This window comes from Cryptomeria japonica, chromosome 2, assembly GCF_030272615.1.
Source record: "Cryptomeria japonica chromosome 2, Sugi_1.0, whole genome shotgun sequence".
Classification (NCBI taxonomy): Eukaryota; Viridiplantae; Streptophyta; class Pinopsida; order Cupressales; family Cupressaceae; genus Cryptomeria; species Cryptomeria japonica.
The window spans coordinates 329,123,416-329,147,681 of record NC_081406.1 but is presented as its reverse complement, the minus strand read 5'-3'; the positions used below and the strand labels follow the sequence as shown (position 1 = coordinate 329,147,681).

General features: G+C 35.8%; 1 protein-coding gene across 1 annotated transcript in view; it reads right to left on the bottom strand.

The window, feature by feature from the left end:
• The window catches only part of LOC131033864 (organic cation/carnitine transporter 7), a 168,161-nt gene that overhangs the window by 27,244 nt on the left and 116,651 nt on the right, over positions 1-24,266 (bottom strand). Inside the window, exon 4 of the mRNA XM_057965157.2 lies at positions 3,880-4,117. Coding sequence (XP_057821140.1) covers positions 3,880-4,117 — 238 coding nt within the window. The remainder of the gene's footprint in view (positions 1-3,879; positions 4,118-24,266) is intronic.

The following is a 24,266-nucleotide window of genomic DNA, read 5'->3' as shown; positions in this document are numbered from 1 at the left end:
TGGTTCTGTGATTTTGAGGTTATGAAAGATTAGTTGAATTATTGCAACTGAGAGGGCTTCATTCAGGAGTCTTATTGTGCTTCATCAGAGGTTATTTTCTTCAGTTATTTGCAGATTTTTAAATAAGGAAAGGGCATTCAGGTTTAGTTGCCCCAATTAGAAGCATCTTTCATTTCAATAAGCAGTCATACAAGTTCCCATTGCTGGCCGTACAATTCTTGCTTGGCACGTGGGGTCTAGAAAAGGAACGTTTTGTCTGGGAGGCTCAAATGCCTTCCTATTTTGCAATTTGGTTGCACAATTCCCAACGCCCAGCATATTCAGGTGGTTTCATCTCATTTCTAGCCTGGAGAAATTGTATTCTAGATTTGTACACCTATTTTGGTCAATTTCTCAGTCTTGGCTGGCAAGTTCCAAAATTTTCTTATTTGAATAATTTGAGGACCTTCGGGTATGTTTTATGTATTAGTTTCAATTGTAGCAGTTACCTAATACTTAATATAGTTGCAGTTGCTCTATACTTCTTGTCAATTCAGTTTTATGTGCATTTCTTGCCTAGCGCACTTGTTATTTTTTTTGCTTAAAATTATTCAAAACCTTGGAAATTACAAAAACAAGATAGCATTTGCATCAATAGAAGAGTTAGAACCAGCAGGGTTCTTACACCACTGTAATGAATCAAAGCACCTTATTACTTAAAGAATAATTAATTTAATTTATTTAATATTTTATTCCCTTTATTCTTATAAACATTGACCAATGGGATAAAACAGGCTTTTATTATAATCTTATTTATTGGCTAAGCAAAGGGGAACATTACAGTCCATGGCTAGATGTCAAAACCTTATAGGACAAAAAAGATAAATTGAGTGATTGTAAGGTAGAACAAGAGAAAAATGAATAAGATCTCTTAAGGCCACTAGCTATAGAGAAGATGAGAGATCAAATTTTGACTAAATATACATCCTAGATCCCCAATCAATCCCACATCGTAGAAGATAGATTGAAATGATAAAAATAGGAGAACATTTAGTCAAGGAATGCCTGGAAGAAATGGGAAAACTTAGACCTCAAGTAACAGATATCAAGTTTGAAGCTCTGGAAAAACTTCAGGAACTAACATACCAATCTTATAATTCAAATGAAGTTCCAAGAGATGTAACTGAAAAACAAAAGAATTTCAAAAAGATTATTTTCGCAAATTTGGATCAATAGGTACATCTGATTTGAAAGCCATGAACAGATTGACTGAGATGAAGATAAGCTCAAAGTAAATGCGAACAGTAGGCAGTAGAGGATGATAAAGTATGTACAAAGCTTAACTTCATTTGGAACTCAAAATTTCAGATGCATGGTCATACTAGAAGCTGACAAGGATGCTATAATTAAGGGATTAAATGCATAAATGGACCACTGGCAGAGAGAAGCAGAAAATGACAGAAATGATTGTGGAAACTGATGACAAAGTAGCTGCATGACTGCAATGCAAAAGTTGATACTACTGCAAGATCCTAATCCCAACCTCACTTCCAGACCCAGCTACCCCATGAATTTTGAAGCTTTGGTGCATGACATCCTAAATGTTGGAACAAGAGTCTATCATAATTGTATGGTGGATAATTTTTATGATGAAATATTCCATTTTTGTAAACATTGACCATCTGTGAAGGATGATTCCTAACCGTTGGATTGTATCTAACTTTTCGCACCTTCATCTACAAAGGAGCCATTAATTGTATTTCTCAAAAAAATTTATTGTTGATACTGGCAGGATTTTGCAATAAGCTTTATTGTTCAAAATTTCCTTCATAGTTTATTCTTAGTGGTGAATTTTCGTTATGAATGCTAATGAATGAGTATATGAATGGATGTCTGGTCCAAGTCACTAACAATTTGCTGACTGTAAGTTGTGTTGTGTGATAGACTTGAACTTTTTGTTTTCTGATTATAAAATGCATCATTGAATTGCACAAAAATTTAGATAGCTGATGTCTTTTATTATTTTAAAATCCATTGAAGCTTGCACTTCCTTTATGATATTATGATTTTTTCTAGTTAAACTAAGGATAGTTAATTTGGCATCTGTCTATTTATTCATTCAGTAATTCTAATGAGTTTCCTCCAAATGTTTTTATTCCCTTTCTTTTATAATCAAATATTCAATTTAGGGAAAGCCCCAACAAAACAGAAAAACAGATGTTATAAAATATTTCAATATGAAGGGATATCATTAGATCTTAAATCTTGGAACACTTATTTAGGGTTTGGATGTATAAATCTTGTTACCTTACAAATCCAACCTTCCATTTCAGATTCCAGTATGTAAGTCCCTTTGTTGGAACCGCTTCACAACAAACAATTGAGTATCATGTACATCAACACCTAGCAATTGAAGACCCAGGGCTGTTAAATTTTGTCTCAAAATTCAATTTCCTTTCATTATAGATGAATTCGTTGAGAAATTTTCATCTAAGATGAGAGTGTCAAATACACACATCAATAGTAGGAACAACAAAAGATTTGATTCATGCAAGTTTGCTACAGAATTGTTTGTCTCTACTCAGTGCATTGTGATGTTGCTAGAGTATGTGTGTTGTTGGAGAGTGGGTATGGATATTTGTGTTTCCTAGTGCATCTAGCAAGTGCTCTAGTGTACCCTAAACCTGAGAAGTGGCTCCACAATTACCGCAAGCCATGATAATTGTAGGTTTTATAAATCATCTTGCAAACATTTTTCACAAATCTAAAGAACATTAAAATAATGAAAACGATATCTATACAACTTTATTCACATGCATTGTATGGTCATGAAACAGATGGTTAAGTAAACTTAGATTAACATGGCATTGAATTGCTGTAATTTGATATTGTACTCACTAAATTTGTTTGCTAAGAAAGGCGAAATGGAGTTGATTAACAAAAATTTGATTTATTATTTCATGAAATAATATTGATTTATATATATGGCTATGTGAATAAAAAGTGTAATGTGGCATTTGTTGCTACTAAATCTTCTCTGATGTGCACTAACTTCTCAATTAAAAATAAATATACAGTCGGTTAAAAATCTTGCACGTATTCATAGATAGTGAGGTGAGATAAAGAATCTTTACATAGATGCATCCCCTTCTACATAAAAAGTCTTATTATGGACATTATTCTAACTAGATAAGCATTCCCATACCTAAAGATCCATAAGTGCCTAATGTTCCTAACTAAAGGAATGATGCATATAACAAGTTAAGTGATCTAATGGACCAAATACCATGTTCGATATCAAAAAAACATATATATCTTGTTCTTACAACATTTCTCTTGTCTGAAATTGTTCTCTTACAATCTTTTTATTGCATAAGGCAGAAAATACTATCGATCAACTCCTCAAGAGTGTCAACGGAAGCTTTTATGGTTAGAGGAATGTCAGTTTAAGGGCCATATTCAGTTTTCATATCAAACATTTTCACAAATCACTACCACAAAGATTTCCCTTGAAATTAACTAGTTAAAAATTTCTCAATGTACTTAATTTTTCATTACAAGAGAATAATGAAATTTGTACCTAACCACTTATGAATAGATATCTACGACTGCTATTTTGGGGAAGAAATTTCATATACCGAGTACTTTTTTGTGAATCACCTATAAGAAATTATTCAAAGGGAGACTGATTCATTACAGAAAAAAATGACAGACACAAAAATTTCTAAGGGGATCGAATTCATTACACACAAAAAAATTGATGTAGATAACTACTCTTAAGTGAATAAAAAGAGAGACAACCAACTCTTAAAAATGTAAATTTGATTTTCTATATAGATGTCCCATCGTTTCAAAATTGAAGAGAAAAAATTAACAAGAAAATAGTGAAAACTATCCTACCCATGCTAAGGAAGCTTCTATTATTGTCCCAATAGTCCAAAATACTTGAAACACGACCATCCAGAATCCTCTGTTGGCAGATGGGATAAACTCTAAAAACCATGAGGAAAGCACAGGACCACCTCCTAACCCAATGCCAACAAAGCAACGGGTACAAACCAAAGCAAGATAATTTGGTGAAAATGCACTCAAGAACCCAGCAACAAAAGTGATCACTGAAGTGACAAAAAATCCATACCTGCAACATAAAAAAGCACACTATAAGATAGCACAATGAGATTATACAATTATAATTAGTAGGAAATATATTTACACAATCCAACAAAAGTAGCATTATTTTTCATTAGAAATTTTGACAGCTATGCATCAAATTTATTGGGATCAAAAAGTGAATCACTTGAATGTGTAGATGACATTTTGATGTTACATCATAATTTAAAGACTACTTCCCCTTTATTACCAGATTTTCCATACACCCCTCCATATGCGAGCCAGAACTGTTTACTACTAATATTGTGTCTAGTTTTCCCAAGAATTATATAAGGTTATTTAGAATTGTTAGGTCCTTCACAAAAGAATCCCAATCCAATGCCTTGAGGAATCTGACATTTATGGGTCGTTAACAATAAGAAACCATGGCAAAGCATGTGCTAAATTTTTTAGGATCAAAAAGAAAAAGAACTAACTCAACCTAAATCATTAAACATAATTTATAGACCTATGATATTTTGAATGATGTGGTTATTTTTTCATTTTCATTTTAATGCTACTTACATGCATAACATTGAAATTAATAAGTATGATTAATTTTTATTTTATTTTTTATATCTTTTGTTGGTTGAAAATTTTGTACACCTGGGAAATGTACAAAATTGTGGTTTCAGCCACAACGTGTGAGTATGATACTCTCCTAATTAAGGGAAGGCTCCCCCTATCTATAAATTATTCCTAAACTAAAACAGATGAGACAACGGTTTTTTTTTCTTCTTTTTTCAAGAAAAACTATATCCTTTTCTCTTCACAGAAAAGTGATAGCGATTGAAAATAACAGCAGTAACAATTTATAAAACAAAGTGAGAGAAAGGAAATGAAGTTTCCTGAAAGCACAAAGACCTTCGTCACTTCCTTCGGGACGGGACAGCAATATCAAGCTCAAAGTCTTGAATATGTGAAATCCTATCTACCCTTTTTTTTATATTAATGATAACAAGAACAAAGTATGGCAGCACAAAGTCTGAAATATCTTATTCTTCTCTACATAAAACAACAAGAACTAGTGTGAGCTCAAAGTCTCCCAACTATTTCTTATCACCAAATCTACTTCTACTTTCTCTCAAGAACAAGTGTAGACACAAAGTCCTACAGCTTCTCTCAATAGAATATCTACTCTAATTGATATTAATCTCCAATACTTGCAACACAAAGTCTGCAAATCAAATTTGATTAAGCTCTTATAGAAATACTAGCAAGAAAGATAATTTTGAACACAAACTCAAGATATTTAGCACAAAGTCCCAATTCCTGAGCAATCTTCTTCTATTTCTTTCAACTACAATTTACATATAAAAAGCCCAAAGTCTTTCTTGCTGCAAATTTTAGCAGAGTTTTCTTACTTTCTTTTCCAAAGAAAAAAATTACAATAGACCCCCTCAAGTATTTATAGGAGAGGAGTCTTGAGAAAAAGGTGGGAGGATCCCAACTAACTTGAGAGATTCTCTCAACGATCATGACTTATTCGACAACTAAGACTTATTCAAAGTTAAAAGTCCTATCCTAAATCGACTTGTAACTAGCCAACTTGTAATTACAAAAGTGTAAGTGATGACTTGCATTTTACAAAAATACTTTTGCAAGTAAACATGTGAAAAAGGAAATTAGAACTCTGAAAATACATCTAAGTGTTGAAAAACACTTAAGTTGCAGCATGTTTAGACATGAACCCTTCGAACTTCTAGATAACCGTTCGTAGCTCATCAGGATTCGGCTCATGGGTGTTCTTGGCAACAACCATGGTCTTCACAATGGTATCATGGCACTGAAGAAGCGTAGAGTTGTTCTTCTCCAAAGTGGATTGGATTTCCTGCAAGAAGATTTGATACTTCAATAAAACTTGAATTGAGGCAGCTGAAAATTGTTCACTCCTCCACTCATTATGAATCTTCATCTGTAGATCTGCGAGAACTTCTTCTTCTGGTAGCAACTCCACATTCTGATCCATGATATTGCAAGAGGCCTTCTCACAGCGAGAAACAACACCTTGGAATACTTCAACTCGCAATCTCATAGCATCATCAATATCTTCAATGAGGGATTTGAGAACGAGGGCTTTGTTCTCTAGGAGCTCTTCACATTCTAGATACATGACCCTAGAAGGAATAATGTCATTCTCCTGAAGAACACTCAACTGTTGTTGAGGCATCTTGTGCCAAATCGTCAAGCTACCTTCAACCCTTTCCAGATTCTATTTGAAAGTCTTGGAGGCCTAGTTCAACTTTTCTCCAATGGTCTCCAACTTAACCATCATTTGGAATATGTCTTTCAGCACTAACGCACACAGATCATGAAGCTGATCCACCCAAGAGTCTAACGCTTGCACCTTTTGAGCAGCTCTTTCAACTCCTTGGACTGGTTCCTGTGTACTTGTGAAAGTTGAAAGATTGTACCCTTCACTTGAAGACTTGGTAATCTTTTGGATTGCTGCAACAAGTTGCACATTTTCCTCTTCTAGCTTATCCTTCTTTGCTAGAAGTTCATCACACCGCTGCACCAATGAGGCTACAAAATGTTGAGCATCATGTTTGACTACTTCATGCGTTTGTTTGCCCAACTCCACCCTTGTGATCCTGTAATCAGCAGCTTGCATCTCTTCATGTGGCTTGTCTACAATTGGCTCAACAATTTCAGCCACCTTCATCCTGTTACTATCAACTGTTACCCTCGAGATCATCTTAGCCCTTTTGGCAACCTTGGGTTTTGATTGCTTTAGATGCTAGAAATCAAAGATGTCAGGAGAGATTTCTTGATTCTTTCTTTTAGGTGTAAAAGAACTAAGCAATGGAGGTAAAGTCATCAGTTCTCCTTGAGCAACGGCTGAAAGTGAGGGAGAAGCAGTTTCTGTTTGAACAACAGTCGTCATCCTGGGAGAAGTTATTGTTTGAACAGCAACTATAGACTGCTCATTAATCAAAGGTCATGATGACTGCATCATGAACTCATTAAAACTAGAAGCAGAAGTATCAATCTCTGACAAAGGAGCATGTTGTCCTCAATTTTTTATTTCAAAAATTGGACTATCACATGGAAATTTTTATTAAAAAATGAAAAAATTTACTCTATGGCACACTTCCCGAGGTAGAAATTCGTCCCATCCTTAGACTGGATCGATTGTTGATCCATCCCCAAGCTACGTTTCGAATTTCGTCGTGTTTCAAGTCCGTTTGCTATGTTTTTGCTTCAATGTAGGTGAATTTTTCGATAATTACCAGTAACTGGTAATTTGTTTTTCAAAACCCCCTTGAAGTTTTTGGTCTTGTAGGGGAATTTTTCTCCAATTACAAGTTTTTGGAAACTGGTAAAAAGGGTTTTAAAACCCCCTTTACTAGTAGAATGACTTAAGTGTTTTGTAAAACTTGTAAATGGGTTTTTAAAACCCCTTTACATGTTTTTATGACTTAAAGTTATTTTTTATTTTTAAATAGAACTTGTAAATGGGATTTTAAAATCCCTTTACATGTTTAAAGTAAAATCACTTGTAAAGGGAATTCTATTTCCCTATTACAAGTAATTTTACTTGTATTTCCTTTTCTAAAACCCGAAATTTGCCTTAGAGGCAAAAATATGATCATTTTTAAAACTTGTATTTCCATTTCTAAAACCCGAAATTTCTCCCATGCCTTTGCAAATTCATTTGGGTTCGAATTTTTTGGAAGAAAGATAGGGATTCCTTCCAAAGGCGGATTTGCTGCAACTTTGAAGGATTCAAACCCTTGTTCTACGCATCTATCAAACTGATTTTCGCCATTTGTCTTCTTCAATGTTTTTTTTTCTGAATCATGCATTTGTGCCATTTGCCACGGTTTGGAGGTTCGAATCTGCTCTTTCCTAAGGCGTTTTTGATTTAATCATAAATGCGTTGGATTTCAAGCTGCATTCAAACCGTTTTGTGCGCATTTTGGGGAATCGATTTGCAAAAACACCCTAAAAACCAGTCACGTTTTTTGCAAGTTTCCCACCTTTTTCATTCAAGGTATGCTTTCAATTCTAAATCATTTTTGCTTTCTCTTGTATGTAATGATGAATCAAATCATTTTTGAACTACTTCCTTGGCATTTTTCATGGCGTTTTTATAGCGAATCGGTTTTTCTTTGGTCACCATGCGTGGCTAAGTTTCTTCCTTTGTTTAAATTCTATTTAAAGGGTTTCATCTTCTATGTTTGGTTGACTCTACAAGCTTGGATCTCTCCTCATCTTTGCAAGGTAATTTTTATTTTTGTATTTCTTTCTTGTTTCTTTCCTTGCAATTTCCTTGTTTAAGTTTTGGTTTTGTTCATGTTCATATTGGGTTTATGAGAGGAAATTCCCCATTTTACAAAGAAATTTGTAAAGTAAAAGTTGTTCTTCCCCATTGAAAATTCTCCTTCTTTACTTGCATTCGGGTTTTAGAAACCCGATTGCAAGTAAGAGGAAAATATGTGTTCTTCCCTTTTTGGACAAAGACTTAACCTTCTTTGATCCAAAAGATCAAGTTTCAAAACAAGAAAAATGTGTTCTTCCAAATATGTTCTTCCCAATTTGCAATCTTCCCAATTTGCAAAGAAATTTGCAAGTGTGAAAAGTTCTACCTCAAGATGCGTTCTTCCCTTTTTGGACAAAGACTTAACCTTCTTTAGTCCAAAAATCAAGTTTCAATGACGGAAAAATCAAGTTCTTCCCAATTTCGGGTTTTGAAATCCGGATTGCAAGTTGAAAGTCCTTCCCATTTTGGCATGACAAAGTTCCAAGTGATCTTCCCGAAATTCATTTTTACCTATCCACTTCCAATTCCCTCATCCGTACTTATCATCCTCGTCATTTCCCGCATGCCTCAATACCTTTTTCCGTCCATTCCTTCGATTTTCAGTTTGTAAATAAGTTTGCATTTGGATTTAGAAAACCAATTGCAAATGTGTTCTTCCCAACTTCCAAACTGAAAATTCATTCTCCTTCCATTTAATCATGCTTCGTGTTTCGCAAGTATAATTGCATTCGGAATTTAAAATCCGATTGCACGTTTGTACTTCCCTCTTGTGTACTTGCGAAACATGTTTCAAAACCCGAAATAAGTCAAAAGCTTATTTTTCCACCTCTTATATCTCCTCTCACAAAGCCAAAATACGAAAGTTGAACTTTCTCATTTGGAGGAGTGAAAATGTCTAAAGATACTGACTTTGATATTGCCTTGATACTCTTGGATTTACATTGCAGCATTCCCGGTTGTTTCTAGATGACAGATGTATCATCATCTCCCACTCCAAAAAAGATGAAATACAGGTATGATAAATACCAGAATGAAGTTCCGCAGTCACAGATCTCCTCCTCCCTTGATCATATCAAGGATACTGAGATAGGGCATGTTGACATGTCCGAATTCATACAAAGGATTGAAGATCCGAAGGAGGGGGATATGCAACGGTTGCTGGACAGCCATATCCATCATGCCGCATCCTTTCCAGTTGCTGCCCTAGAACCAGAATTTATTCTAGCATGTGCTCATCATTTTGACAAAGAGTCACGAGTCATTAGAAATGATGATGGGGAAGTGATCATTCGCCTGGATGCAGAAGCTACAGAGAGGGTTTTCAAAATACCTTCTGAAACCATTTATATAGAGATCTCCAAGCAAAGTGCAGCTGAATACTTTGCCAAAAGGGAGAAAGACTGTAAGCGTCATATCAACAAATGGATTCATGAACCTCGCACTGCGCTTACCAGATGGGCAAAGTTATATCGTTTTGATTTCAAGAATGAGATCGGTGATACTATTACTCTTCTTAGCCGTATGATGGGATTGGAGCATTCCAATGTTTTTGAACCTTGGATGTACCAATTTATTATGTTAGTAAGGCAGTCTCAGCACATCTGTTGGGGTGAAATCATCAGTGCTTTGTGTGAGCAACTTGCAGTCGTCCCTACCTTCACCTTCTACATGAATTCATATCTCGTGTATATTGTTGCGTCACTTAGACATTTCCCAAGTCTTTCCACCGAGGGTGACCACATGCTTGTACCGATTTGGGAATACTATGATCAGTTGCCTCTAAGATCAAGTAGGTCTCATTTCAGAAGGGTTCAGGACGCTTTCTTTGGTCATTATTTGTGTCAATTTGACAAGAACCTGAAGAACAAAAGAGTCTCAGATGAAGCATGGGAAAAGGTGAAAGAATATGGTTGTTTGTTTCTCCAATTTCCAACTTTTACCTACATGAGAGTTGGATGTTATGGCGGGCAGCCTTACATGCTCCCACGGTACCCAACAGATAAGATTATTCTCATGGAATTGGGAAGGCAAATCATGGCTGTGCATACACACCAGTCAGTTAAGCACAAGGTTGGCATGGGTATTTCTTCCAACAACCCATTGAAGATTGGTCAATATTCTCTAATGACTTCAATCAAGGCCAGGGCTATGGAGACTGAGTTGCAGGAAATCAGACTCAAAAGATTCAAACCTAGAGCTGATTTCGATTACCGAGGCATGAAAGAGAAGATCAAGAAGACCTTCATCCATGTACACCAGATAGAAGATATCTGGGTTGACCTTCGTACCGAAAAGGAGATTCGCAAGATGGATTACTGCCGACTCACTGTAGAACAGATTGTGGATCTAAACCTCGCGAACATGCCACAAGGTATGATTGATGATGGTAACGCTCTTGATCCTAAGTTTGTCAATCAAAATGTTGATGAGGCTCCGCTTCCTTCTATCCACTGGTCTCACAAGGAAGGCACTTCTATCTTGGATCGATTTCAGTCAGTTCTTGCCAATACCAATATCTGGCTTAAGAATAATGGTGTCAAGCTCATTAAGATTAATGTGGGGAAAGAAGATGATTCTATAGGTCCTCTTGGGCGGAAGTCTGAAATTCAACTAGACAACAAAGAAGGTGCATCCTCTTCTAGTACGAGGATTAAATTGCGAGTCAGTCGTGCAATGGTGCTTCCTCCTCAAGAAATAACAGTTCAAGGCAAGGAGAAGCCACAGTTGGAAATTCATGTGATTGATCCTGAAGCTTCAGAGGAAGAAACTCAATCTGATAATGCTCCTCAGTCACTTTCTACAGAGTCTCCACATAATTCTCTTTCTTCACTTCCTATTGAGGTACCCATGTTTCCTCCTGTGATAGATGTGAGCTCTCAATCTGCCCCTTCAGTTTCGGAATCTCCGCAGAACGTCCTCCCACTTTCAGCAGCAGAACCATCTCAAGGCCATCCTCAGGAAAATTTGTTGAATATCTTTTCGGAAGATCCTTCCTATGTACCTGTGTCTGATATTGATACTTCTATGACCTGTTTTGATGAGTTCATGACATCTTCATCACATCCTGTCGTCACTCAGCAGACTATGGTGGCTATCCAGACGGACACTTCTCCCAAGGTCACCACTGTTATTCAAACAGAAACTGCTTCTCCCTCTATCCCAAAATCAGAGTTAATGGCTTTACCTCCATGGCTCAGTTCCTTCACTGCAAAGAGGAAGAAGCAGGTGATCTCAGCTGATCCCTTCAACTACCAATAGTTGAAACAATCAAAACCTAAAGCTGTTAAGAGGGCAAAGACAGTTTCAAGGGTGATCGTTGATGAAAACCGGATGAGAGTGGCAGAGATTGCTGAACCAATATCAGATAAACCAGTTGAAGAAATGCAAGCAACTGATTATCGGATCATCAAAGTTCAACTGGGTAAGAAAACTCATGAGGTTGTCAAGCACGATGCTCAACAAACAGTGGCTACATTGGTACAACGATATGATGAGGTGTTGACCAAGAAAGATCAACTAGAAGTAGAGAATCAAAGACTCATGGCAGCTATCCAAAGTATTACTCAACCTTCAAGTGGAGAAGGCCAAGTACCTATTTCTTCAAGGGTCAGTGAACCAATCCAAGGTATCGAGAGAGCCGCCCAAAAGGTTCAAGCCTTAGACACCTGGGTTGATCAACTGCATGACTTATGTTCACAAGTCATAAGACAGGTATTTGAAATGATGGTTAAATTGGAGATCATTGAAGATAAGTTGAATCAAATCTTGGGTGCTTTCAAGCTAAATTTGGAGAAGGTTGAGGGAAATTTAGTTTCTTGGCGAAAGATGCCTCAATATCAATTGGGCGTTCTTCAGGTGCATGACGTGATTCCTTCCAGAGTCACGTACATTGAATATGAGGAACTCCTGGAGAACAAATCTCTTGTTCTCAAATCACTCATTGAAGAAATTGATGAAACCTTAAAGTTGCGTGAAGCAGTCTTTCAAGATGTAACCTCCCATTGCAAAAAGGCATCCTGCGACATTTTAAATCAGAATGATGAGCTGCTGCCCGAGGAAGAAGTTCTTGCAGACCTGCAACTCAAGATTCATGATGAATGGAGAAGTGAGCAATTCTCAGTCGCTTCCATTCAAATATTGATTAAGTATCAAACTGAGTTGCAGGAAATCCAGTCAGCATTGGAAAAAGGGAATTCCACGCTATGCCAATGCCATGATGTCATCGTAAAAACTAGGGTGGTGGCTATGAACACTCATGAACCAGATCCTGATGAATTGCAGAAAGTTATTCAGAAGTTCGATTTGTTCGTGTCTTCAAGAGTGGCAACTTAAGTGTTTTTAACACTTGTTGTAAATTTTTAAAAATTGTAATTTCAGAATTGTAGTTTCCCTTTCGGCAAGTTGTCATCACTTGCATTTTTGTAATTACTGGTAAGGCAACTACAAGTTGTGTCCGATTAGGACTGTAGTTAGAATAAGTCTAAGTTAGTTAATGAAGTCATAATTAGTTGTTGAATAGGTCTTGGTGGTTGAAGGAATTTCTCAAGTTAGTTAGGATCCTCCCACCTTTTTCTCAAGGCTCCTCTCCTATAAATAGAAGAGAGGGTCCTTTGTAATCTTTATCTTTTGGAAAGCAAGCAAAAACTCTGCCAAATTTACAGCAAGAAGTCTTTGAGCTTATGTATGTGGATTGAAAGTTTTTGAAGAATAATAAAGAAGGATTACTCAAGTTTTGAGTCTTTGAGCTACATGTTTGAGTTTGAATCTTTTATTTCTTCTATGCCAAGTGTTTCTAAAGGAGCTTAGTCCAATCTGATTTGAAGTCTTTGAGCTGCAAGTAAAGAAGATTAATTAAAATAGGAAAATCTCTAGAAGGAGCAGCAAGTCTTTGAGCTTGCGTCCATTCTTGAGAAAAATTATTGTTTGATAAGAAATTGTAGCAAGTCTTTGAGCTTGCATTAGTTCTTGTATTTGTGTTAAAAGAATAAATTATTCCAGTCTTTGAGCTGTTGTCTTTTATTCGTTGTAAAATTTAGTATAGCAAAGGGTAGATAGGACTTCCAATAGTCAAGTCTTTGAGCTTGATATTGCTGTCCCGTCCCGAAGGAAGTGATGGAAGTCTTTGCGCTTTCAGGAAACTTCATTTCCTTTCTCTCGTTTCACTTGAAAGTAGTTACTGCTGTTCATTTTCAATCGCTATCCTTTTCTGTGAAGAGAAAAGGATATTGTCTTTCTTGAAGAAAGAAGGAAGGCTGCTGTCCCATCCTGTTTTTTATTTCAGTTTTAGTTAGATAGGGGGAGTCTTCCCTTAATTAGGAGAGTTTTTACTCGTGTGTTGTGGTTGAAACCACAATTTTGTATATTTCCCCTGAGTGTACAAAATTTTCAACCAACTGAGCATATGAAGGATTATCCTCAAAGATATCCATCAAATTCCCTTGAGGATGATCAAGAGATGGCTCTGCATCTGAAATCGGAATTACTCTTTGAGGAGATTCACCCGCTAAAACAGGAATAATATGAACAGTGGAAAAAGCATCCACATTAGCAGCAAGAGAAGACATAGGTAATTCTAAAGGAATCTGCGGAGGACCTTCATGAGGTGACTCCGAAATGGGTGACTCGGGAGCATTATCTAATTGTAGTTCTTCCTCTGGATCTTCAGCATCAATTACATGAGTATGAAGCTGAGGCTTTTCTTTCCCTCGAACTGTCACTTCTTCAGGAGGAAGTATCATTGCTCTACTAACCTTCAACTTGATTCTTGTACTTGAAGATGATGCACCTTCCTTGTTGTCTACTTTGATTTCAGACTTGAGTCCGACAAGTCCTGTGGAATCATCTTCTTTTCCAACCATGATCTTGATGAATTTAACATCTTTACCCTTGAGCCAAGTATTGGTGTTAGCTAAGATAGGTTGAAATCTATCAAGAATGGAAGTGCATTCCTTATGCGACCATTGAATTGATGGAAGTGGTTCTTCATCAACTCTCTTTTCAACATATTCAGGATCAAGTATCTTTCCATCATCAATCATTCCTTCTGGAATGTTTACCAAGTTCACGTCAATAATCTGCTCAAGAGTGAGTCTGCAATAATCCATCTTACGAACCTCCTTTTTTGTACGGAGATCAACCCAAATGTCTTCTATCCGATGCACATGCGTGAAGGACTTTTTGATCTTCTCCTTCATGCCTTGGTAATCAAAATCTATTCTTGGCTTGAACCTCTTGAGTTTTATTTCCTGCATTTCGATCTCCATGGCCTTGGCTTTGGTGGATGTAATGAGGGAATAATGGCCAATTTTTATTGGGTTATTTGTAAAGATTCCCATTCCAACCTTATGCTTAACAGATTGATGTGCATGATTAGCCATGATCTGTCTTCCCAACTCCATAAGAATGATCTTATCAATTGGATATCTAGGAAGCATATATGGTTGGCCGCTATAACATTAAACTCTCATGTAAGTGAAAGTTGGGAATTGAAGGAATAGGCAGCCATATTCATTCACCTTCTCCTAGGCAACATTTGATACTCTCTTGTTTTTCAATGTCTTATCAAATAGGCACATATAATGACCAAAGAAGGCATCTTGGACCCTCCTGAAGTGCAATCTACTAGGTCTCAAAGGCAATTGGTCATAGTAATCCCACACCGGTATAAGCGAGCGATCACCCTTGGTAGAAAGACCAGGGAATTGTCGGAGTGATGCTGGTATATACACCAAATATGAGTTCATGTAGAACGTCATGGTGGAAGGAACTGTTATCACTTGAACCTGCACCCCTGTTTGCTAAGCTATCAACTCAGTAGGCTTGTGATACATGGGAACCCTCCTAGGCCTGTGGGTTGCCTAAAACTTGGAGTGAACCTCCAGAGAAAGATGGTTCTTAACTGGCTATCACCTAATTCTGACTACCTTGATGATTTTGTTGAGAAAAAAGAAGAATAACATAAAAATGAACCTACTGTCTAATAGGTGATGCACCAAACTGAATATCTTGAAAAAGAACAACACATAATAAACAATATGACAGTAACAATACTCACATACACAACCCAGTTGATCATAACCCTTGCATAAATAATTTATAAGAAGGTTGAAATCATAGTCCTTAGAAGAGAAAAACACTTCTCACAACCTAAGACTGTTATTTCACTCACAACTTATAACCTGCAAATAATTATGCTTTTGCATAAGGTACCCTCATGAAAATACAGTTTAAAGGACAAGACTATCACAAAAACCTGCATAAACACCAAGTACTCATAATGACAAAAGAATATGGGAAGGCATGGACTGCTTTTCACTGCTCAAAGTTATTACAATACTCTGTTATTCCTGAAAATGTGTTACAAAGACCTTCCTTCCTGCAAAGAGAACTCAGAAATTACAGTCTGCTAAAAAGATGAATGAAATAAGAACCCTTGAAATAAGATAGACCTGCAGTATATATGCTTTTACAAAAGGTAGTCAAAAGGACTCCACCTTCTCCTTTTTTGGGTCGAGCAGACTAAAAAAGCCTATTTTTGGGGGGTCTAAACATGTCTACAAGGGGATGGGCTTGATCCAAAAGTCAAGCCTCATCAACCCTTACCATAAAAGCTCTTAATTATGCATTTATGACCCCTTAAAATATCTCTAAAAAGGCCTGCAAGCCTTATTAATGCAAAAATATCCTCTTGACTTCTAATAAATGCAATAAATATCTAATAAAGTGATATTTCTTTTATTAACACTTTATCAAATATTCACTTGTTCATTTGTACAATAAAGTCAAGACATAAAAATATTTAAAAAGTGATAAATTAATTTCACTTTAATAAACATTTCTATCATATTTTTACATCTAAAGTCAGATCTTCTAAATCTAAATAATCAAGTTATTTAATAAAGTGACAAAAATAATTAAATCACTTTGATAAATAATTTTATTATTTAGATAAAAAAAACCTATGAAAAATATTTAATAAGTGATTTACTTATTTTTGTCACCTTATTAAATAATTTTACATGCTAATTTTTATTTAGTGATAAAAAATGTCACTTAATAAGTCTTTCTTACATCATAAAAACCTCTCAAGGCACACCATCATTCCACGGGGAAATAGATGAGAACAGAAAAAAAAAGAATGAAAATGAAAGGCAAAAAAAATGCCTAAGTCATCGATGGATATTTTTAGGGAAAATATAACCCTAAAACTCTTCATTTCACTCCTCATTTTGCATTCGATATTTTCATCTTCGTTGGAAGCTTCACTTGGAAGCTCTGTTGGGCGTCGCTAGGGTTTGGAGGTCGCACCTGCACCTATCTTAGGCGTTTTCTGAACGCACTCCACTAGGATTTTTGCATAAATTGTGCGAGAAGCTGCTCTTATTGCTAAATTTTGAGAATCGACCTTCATTTTTATGATTTGAAGTCAAATCTGGGCCTGCAAGGTCATGATTTTTGACTGTTCTTGTATCCTTTTGTCAATTATGTGTGTGTTGGGCGTGAACTTTGGGTCTTATAGAAAAATTGAAGGTAGTAGCAGGCCGCCATGAAGCATCTCCACATTCTAAGGGTTAGAAAGAGCATTTTGGAAAAAACCTTGCAAATTTCCATTCCGCTAATGGCCGCTTCAGGTATGCACCTCCTCCAATAATAATTTGGTTTTGAACCTTCTGATGAAAACGTGGGTAATAATGTTGTTCACTATGTCCTTCTGGTTTCTCTGCATGTTAAATTCGAACCGAAGAAAATGTCTCTAAGCTTATGAACTCATAAACCCTTTCCTCCTCTTAATCATTGTCTTTGAACTGTGAATGTCATCATACGTAGAGGGCCATTCTGGATTATACACGATTCTGCACTTCTCCCATGGTCTGCTGCATATTTCGAGGCTCTCTATCGCTGTTTAGGGCTGCCAATGCCTGAGAAATGTATTATCCTGGCTTTTGCTAGTGTTCACAGATAACTGAGATATTCGGTACCTTTGTTGCACAAAATACTCTTGAATCTGAATATTATTTGCAAGGATGTAGCTGTCTTGAAATTGTTGAAATATCTTATCAATAATGCCCCTTCCAATTTATCATAAAATTTTCGGGCTCAATAAAAAAATGTCCTTTTAATGATCATTTGTAAATATTTGCACATTTTGTTCATGCTCTTCGCATGCATCTTCTCTTATACTCCTTGGAAAAAACATGTTAATGTTGTTTGAAGATCCGTGCACTTGCTGTCATGGAAGATATGTAGTTGCAAATAATCAAATAGAGATGCACTTTGAACAACTCATTCATTTCATGTGACATCTACTTAGCTGTGAGCAGATTATGTATTTCCTTTTGTGAACATCAACAGCTCACTGTCATAACTGGAAGCGACGCACTTCTTCTCCGCATTTTTACACATAGATGCATAGGTGAAACAAAGCTTACTGTTTGATACCTATGAGGCATTAGAAAATTATAAGCATGAGAATGCCACCATGGATATGTATCCCTACCTCCCGTAGCTTGAAAGATGAAAGCATTATTTCTTACTACCATACTTTGATTGCTGCTGCTACTTTTGCTTTGAATATAACAGCAACTTGCTCATTTACTGTTCTTCTGCATCCTGAAGTCTTTAACATGAGATTAGAAAAATGTACACTTCCTTGTGATGCTTTCATGATAGCCATAATGTTATGTGATGGCTGAGATGTTCCTTTCTGTTACTTATATTGCAAGGCATTCTTTTCACGATTGTAAACTGACTATGACTATGCACTTGCGGTTTATAAAAAAAATCTGACCTTGCGCATTGTAGTATTTGCCAGACTTCTGACAGTATAATCTCCACTATGTTTTACTAAAATATTCATTCCTTTGAAGGCATGACAACACTCCTCATGTGTGAAAGCATTGTCATCATGTTGTGCTACACTACTCTGCTCTATTCACTGCATAATGGAGATTACTCTGACATGTGTACATCCTTGCATACATCTTCTAAGACATGTGACATGTGCCGTGAATGATTGTTGTCCATACTGATTTTGATTCTTGTCTGTATCATTTTCTGAAATATGATTGCATGCCTTTGAAAATTGATCACTGTGATTGTATCTTTGATTATATGCATCCCTTCTATAACTGTGTTTAATGGTATCCTGCATTGTGTTAGAAATTGTCTTCGTTATGATTCTGAAAATGCATTGTGTTCCTTACTATTTGCTGCCCACTGAGTCTGAAAGATTGAATGTTGCATTTTCTATACTTAGTGTACAACTTTATGTATGCATTGCATATCTCATTAGCATGCATAAATACCTTGTCCACGTCCTTTAGAAAGGGCAGCCTTATCATGCTTATTGGCTGATCATGTGATCGCATACTTGTGTTTTGTTACTCTTTCTCTATCATCAGTTCTGATATAACTTAATTGAATGAGACCACGCTATTGTGGTTCATATGAGCTGGGCTCAACCCTTGTGGGAGCCTCATTTACCCCCACATATTTGTGAAGCTTATGACCAGCAAGCTGTTCCTTTCCTAATCCTGCACATGAAGCAAACATGTTAGCAATAATATGCATATGTATGATGATTTCTCTTGATTTCTGATATTTGCTTTTCTGAGACCCCTCTGTGATGCTAATTATATGCATCTGATGCATGTGGGGATTATATATATATGCATGCATTAGTACACATGTTAAGAATGTAGTCAACCATTGCTTAGAACGAAATGTTCTAACGCATTGCATATTTTAACTCTTTTGCAGATACCAGAAGGAAAGCAGATACAGACGAGGATGAAGCAGCAAGACAAAGGCAACATCGAGTCTACTCCAACCGTTCCAATCATTCAAGCAATGACTGGTTCCATTCTCAACATGCTCTGTTCATTTTTTGTACTTATGTATACATGTTTGTGTATTTCCTTTCTGCACCTGATGCATGTAGCTAGTCTCACGGCTCTTTGTGTGGGACGCATGTTTAAATATTAATAAAAATACTTCTCTTTTTGATGAGATGTCTCTCTCTTTTGCAGTTACAAACTAGAAGTATTTAAAAAATACAATCTTTAGTTCATTTTTTTAGTGTAGTTGGAACACCAAAATAGCAGAAGTAGTACACACTTGTTTCATTTTGTAAAAACAAGCATATCTTAACCTATTTTTCAGCTAGAAGCGAAAAATAGGTAACAGAAACTGTTGCAAGTTGTTCACAAAGGGTATCATTGATGATTTCACCCCAAGAGATGTGTTGAGACTGCCTTATGAGCATGATGAACTTATACATCCATGGTTCAAAAACATTAGAATGTTCTAAACCCATCATCCTGCTGAGAAGAGTGATTGTGTCTCCGATTTCCCACTTGAAATCACTACGGTACAACTTTGCCCATCTTGTAAAAGCAGCTCGTGGCTCACTAATCCATCTATTGATATGGCGTTTGCAATCTTTTTCTCTCGAAGCATAATACTCAGTTGCACTATCTTTGGAGATCTCTATGTAAACAGGTGTTGGTGGTATTCTAAAAACCTTCTCAATAGTATCCACATCAAGCCGGATTATCACTTCCCCATCATCATTCCTAATAGTTCTTGTTTCTTTGTCAAAATGATTGGCACAAGCAAGAACGAACTCAGGTTCTAGGGCAGCCACTGGAAAGGAAGAAGCATGGTGAATGTGGTTGTCCAACAGGCGCTGCATATTGCTATCCTTGGGATCCTCCACCTGTTTAACGAACTCTAACATGTCAACATGCCCTATTTCTGTATCTTTGATGTGCTCAATGGGAGTGGAAACTTGAGATGGAGAGATCTCATTTTGGTACTTATCATTTTTGTATTTCATCTTCTTTTGAGAAGAGGAAGATGGTAAATCAGTCATTGAACAAGAGCCTAGCATGCTGCGATGAAGAACTAGAAGTGTCAAAGCAACATCAAGATCAGCCGAATGAAACATATTTCTTCTTTTCAATGGAAAAAACTCTATCCCTCTTGAGAGGAAAATGGTGAATAAATAGGAACACTTGGAACTTGGCTTTTGGTCAATTTCGGATCTTGGGAGACATGTTACAAGTATGCAAGTGGGGTAGGACATATTCGCAATCGAGTTTTTAAAACCCGAATGCAAGTATACTTGCAATAAGAAAAATGGAAGGATGTGTGAAAAATGGAATTTTGGCATAGAAAAGATAATGAGAATGGAATGTGTGAACAAGGGTAATGAATGCGGATGAATAAGAAAAGAATTTTGGAAGATCATCTCTATTTTAACCTCAAGAGAATGGGAAAAACCTTCACTTGTAATCACATTTTTTAAAACCCGAAATTGGAAAGACAAGCTTTTAACAACTTTGAAACTTGAACTTTTGGCAAAAGATGATGAAGTCTTTTCAACCAAAGGGGAAAAACTCACTTTTTCATCTTACTTGCAATCGAATTTTAAAAACCCAAAATGCAAGTAAAGAGGGAACAAAGCAACCCTTAAATTACATGGGAAGATCTCTCTCAAACCTGAAATGAAAAAGAACAACACAAACATCAATCATGATCAATCAACGAATTTCAAAACAACAAAAATAAAATAAAGATAAAACTGAAAACAAAATATACCTTGCTTGATCAAGATGCCCTCCAAAGAGATAGAATAACTTTGGAAGAAATAATCAGCTCCTTAAATAAAACGCAAAATGAAAATGTTGAAACCCTAGCCACGTTTTTGTCAAACTCGGATTTTAACCATAATCACCAAAAACGGCATGCAAGAAGGAAGAAGACTGAGTCCAAACGCCTAGCAAGGGTACATGGTGAAGCAAGGAAACAAAACGTCTAGGTTAGGGAGACCAAAACGCCTTTCTCGATGCTGCAAAAACGGCTCCAAAGGAGGAAAACGTGGCACATAACCAGCAAAAACGCCTATCAAAATGGGCAAAACGTGGCACATAAACCAGCATAAAAGGGATAAGAATCACCACACCTCCTTGAATGCATTCCTCCACAAAAATCGGTTTGCAATTCCTCCAAAATTTGAATTCCTTGGAGAAAAATCAAGTCGGGTTCTTCGGAAGAAAGAACAAGTTTAAAATGTAAGCAAAAGACATAAAATCGGGTTTGTAAATCCCCTTTACAAGTTTTAATTTGCTTTACTTTTCAACTCATAAGGAAAAATCGGGTTTGTGAGAGAAAAGAACAAGAAGACATGTCAAAATAACTTGTAATAGGGAAATAAAATCCCCTTTACAAGTTTTAAGGACTTAACTAAAAAAAGAACTTGCCATAGGGAAATAAAATTCCCTTTAGAAGTGACTAAAAACATGTAATAGGGAAATTAAATCCCTATTACAACTAAAAAGTAACTTGAAAACTTGTAATAAGGAAATAAAATCCCTATTACAACTTAAAATCACTTAAGTGGGAACTTTTAAAAGAAATTACAAGTTCTTTTTAACTTATAATTTTAAATTTACTTGTAATATGTCAAAAAAGCTCCTACAATGACTTAAAAGACAAGAAACAACAAGGGGGAAATAAAAAGTAAGTTACAAGTTTAAAAATTACATAAAGTGCACTTGTAATTGACTTAAAATTTCCCTACAACACTAAAACAAAAGAAAAATAAAACTTGCAATCCAAGGAAAATTTCCCACCTGTAGTCAGGAAGAAAAAACACAAAATTGAAGAAAAAACATAGCAAACGAACTCAGAAAGCAATGAAATTTGAAACTTGGATCGAGGATGGACTGAGGATTAAGCCAGTCCAAGGGCGAAGCAAAATTTTACCTCAGGAAGCATGCCTTAGAGTAATTTTCATTTTTAACAAAAAATTTTAAAAGGGTTGTCCATTTTTGTGAATACAAAAATACAGACAACATCTTCCATATGGATGATTCCACTCCAAACCACACCCAGGGTTCCAAAAAAGCTGCTGCTTCCTGTTCATGTACCGATACTTGTTTTCTTATTTGTAGATTTTCCCTTTGGTACTTTTTGAATTATCAGGAAAACCTTTTGTATGCAATCTACTATTATAAACCATTGAATCATGTGAAATTTGAATAAGTTGACAAAAATAACTACAATTTGAACTTGATAGAAACATTCTAATGTTATAGAAAAGATATATAATGCATCTCATATGAAGGGTATCTATTACTGCAAGAATTATTAAGTCTTGAAAAATGGCATTAAAATCTTTATAATAAACAAGATAAACACAGCTGAATTGTTACTAAAAGAGGTGGAGGCCTACCAAAGTGCACACAGATAAACACAGCCGACCAGCAGATAAAAATAAGGCATATGAGCTATAAATAGAGGGAGGCATCTATATTCAGAACAAGTTTTTTAATAAGATTTAAACAAAGAATAGGTAGTGATATTTTCTGAACATTTTGGTACCTGATTTTGGAACAAGTTTGTGATTAAAAAGGGCTTCTATCTTAATTGTTTCTTACATCAGGTTACTGCAGCAGTTAATTCTAAACGGAAGAATGTAAAAATTCAGCAGAAAATCAATTTCAAAGTAAAATCAGACTTTATCAGAAAAGGAGAATGCCACAGCATCAACTTTAACAGGACGTTTTCTTTTACCAAACCGCAGAACTGAATAGTTGATAGCCTGTATTCATCGCAACAGCAACAGATATTATCCTAATCAGAAGTAATGTCCCTGTCATAACAGTTACTGCAATGTCCCCTTTTAGGAACAATTAAATAAATCCACTAAGTTGCAATATATTGAACAAATGAACAATCAAAAATGAATAATAAGATATTAGACAGCTAAGTATGATTACAACTCTCTTGAATTTCTGATATGAAGTCTAATTTGTATGCACAAGAAGATGATATTGATCTTAATACAGCTCTGATTGATGTTCCTGATTTATTATCCTTATAACTATGCATTGAATCGTGTATAAGTCTGCCTATATAAGATAGATTTATAGGCCAAAAAACTTGAATGGTTTTCCCAATTGATACCCTTATAATTATGTGATTCTGTTATGAAACCTTTCCTAATTTTTGTACTTGAAACATATGCCTCCATGTTATAAATAACTGCTCTACAAGAGCGATCCAAATCTGGAAATTAATAAGTAAATAAAGTCTTCTATATCTCACACTCCACGTTCCTTACTCTCTTTTATATCTTCTAGCTTCTATGAGACATTCTCTTTCAAATTGAAGAGACATATCCTTCACTTTAAATGAAACATGTCTTTTAGAAATACACTCTTTGAGGCAAATCAGATCGCACCCTTTCAAAAGAATAAACAACAAATCCTTATCTTAATTGCTGCATTTTAAGAACATTTTTTATGAAGCCGCCCTTCATTAAGGAAATCGCACCTTTTAACTATTAACCGCACCTTCTTGAATGAGTATTAGTTATTGTTTCATTTTATGGATCAACCAGCACTAAGCAAATTGTATCTTCTTATAACCGTTGCTCCATTTAATTAAATCTTCTTCTTTATAGAGTCGCTTGAAAAGAATAAGTGATTTAAATCATAGTTTCTTATTTCTCTTTAATCGTTGCATGAATAACCATAATCACTGCTTCTTTATTATCACTGCAACAAATTGCTTCACCTTCTAAATACAATGTTGTCTTTAGCTACTTCAAAAGAAGTCGTGTTGGTTGAAAATTTTGTACACTTGGGGAAATATACAAAATTGTGGTTTCAACCACAGCACACGAGTAAAAACTCTCCTAAATTAAGGAAAGGCTCCCCCTATCTAACTACAACTTTGAAAATAAAATAGGATGGGACAGCAATCTTTCTTCTTTTTTCAAGAAAGACTATATCCTTTTCTCTTCATAGAAAAGGATAGCGATTGAATATGAACAGTAGTAACCACTTTCAAGTGAAATGACAAA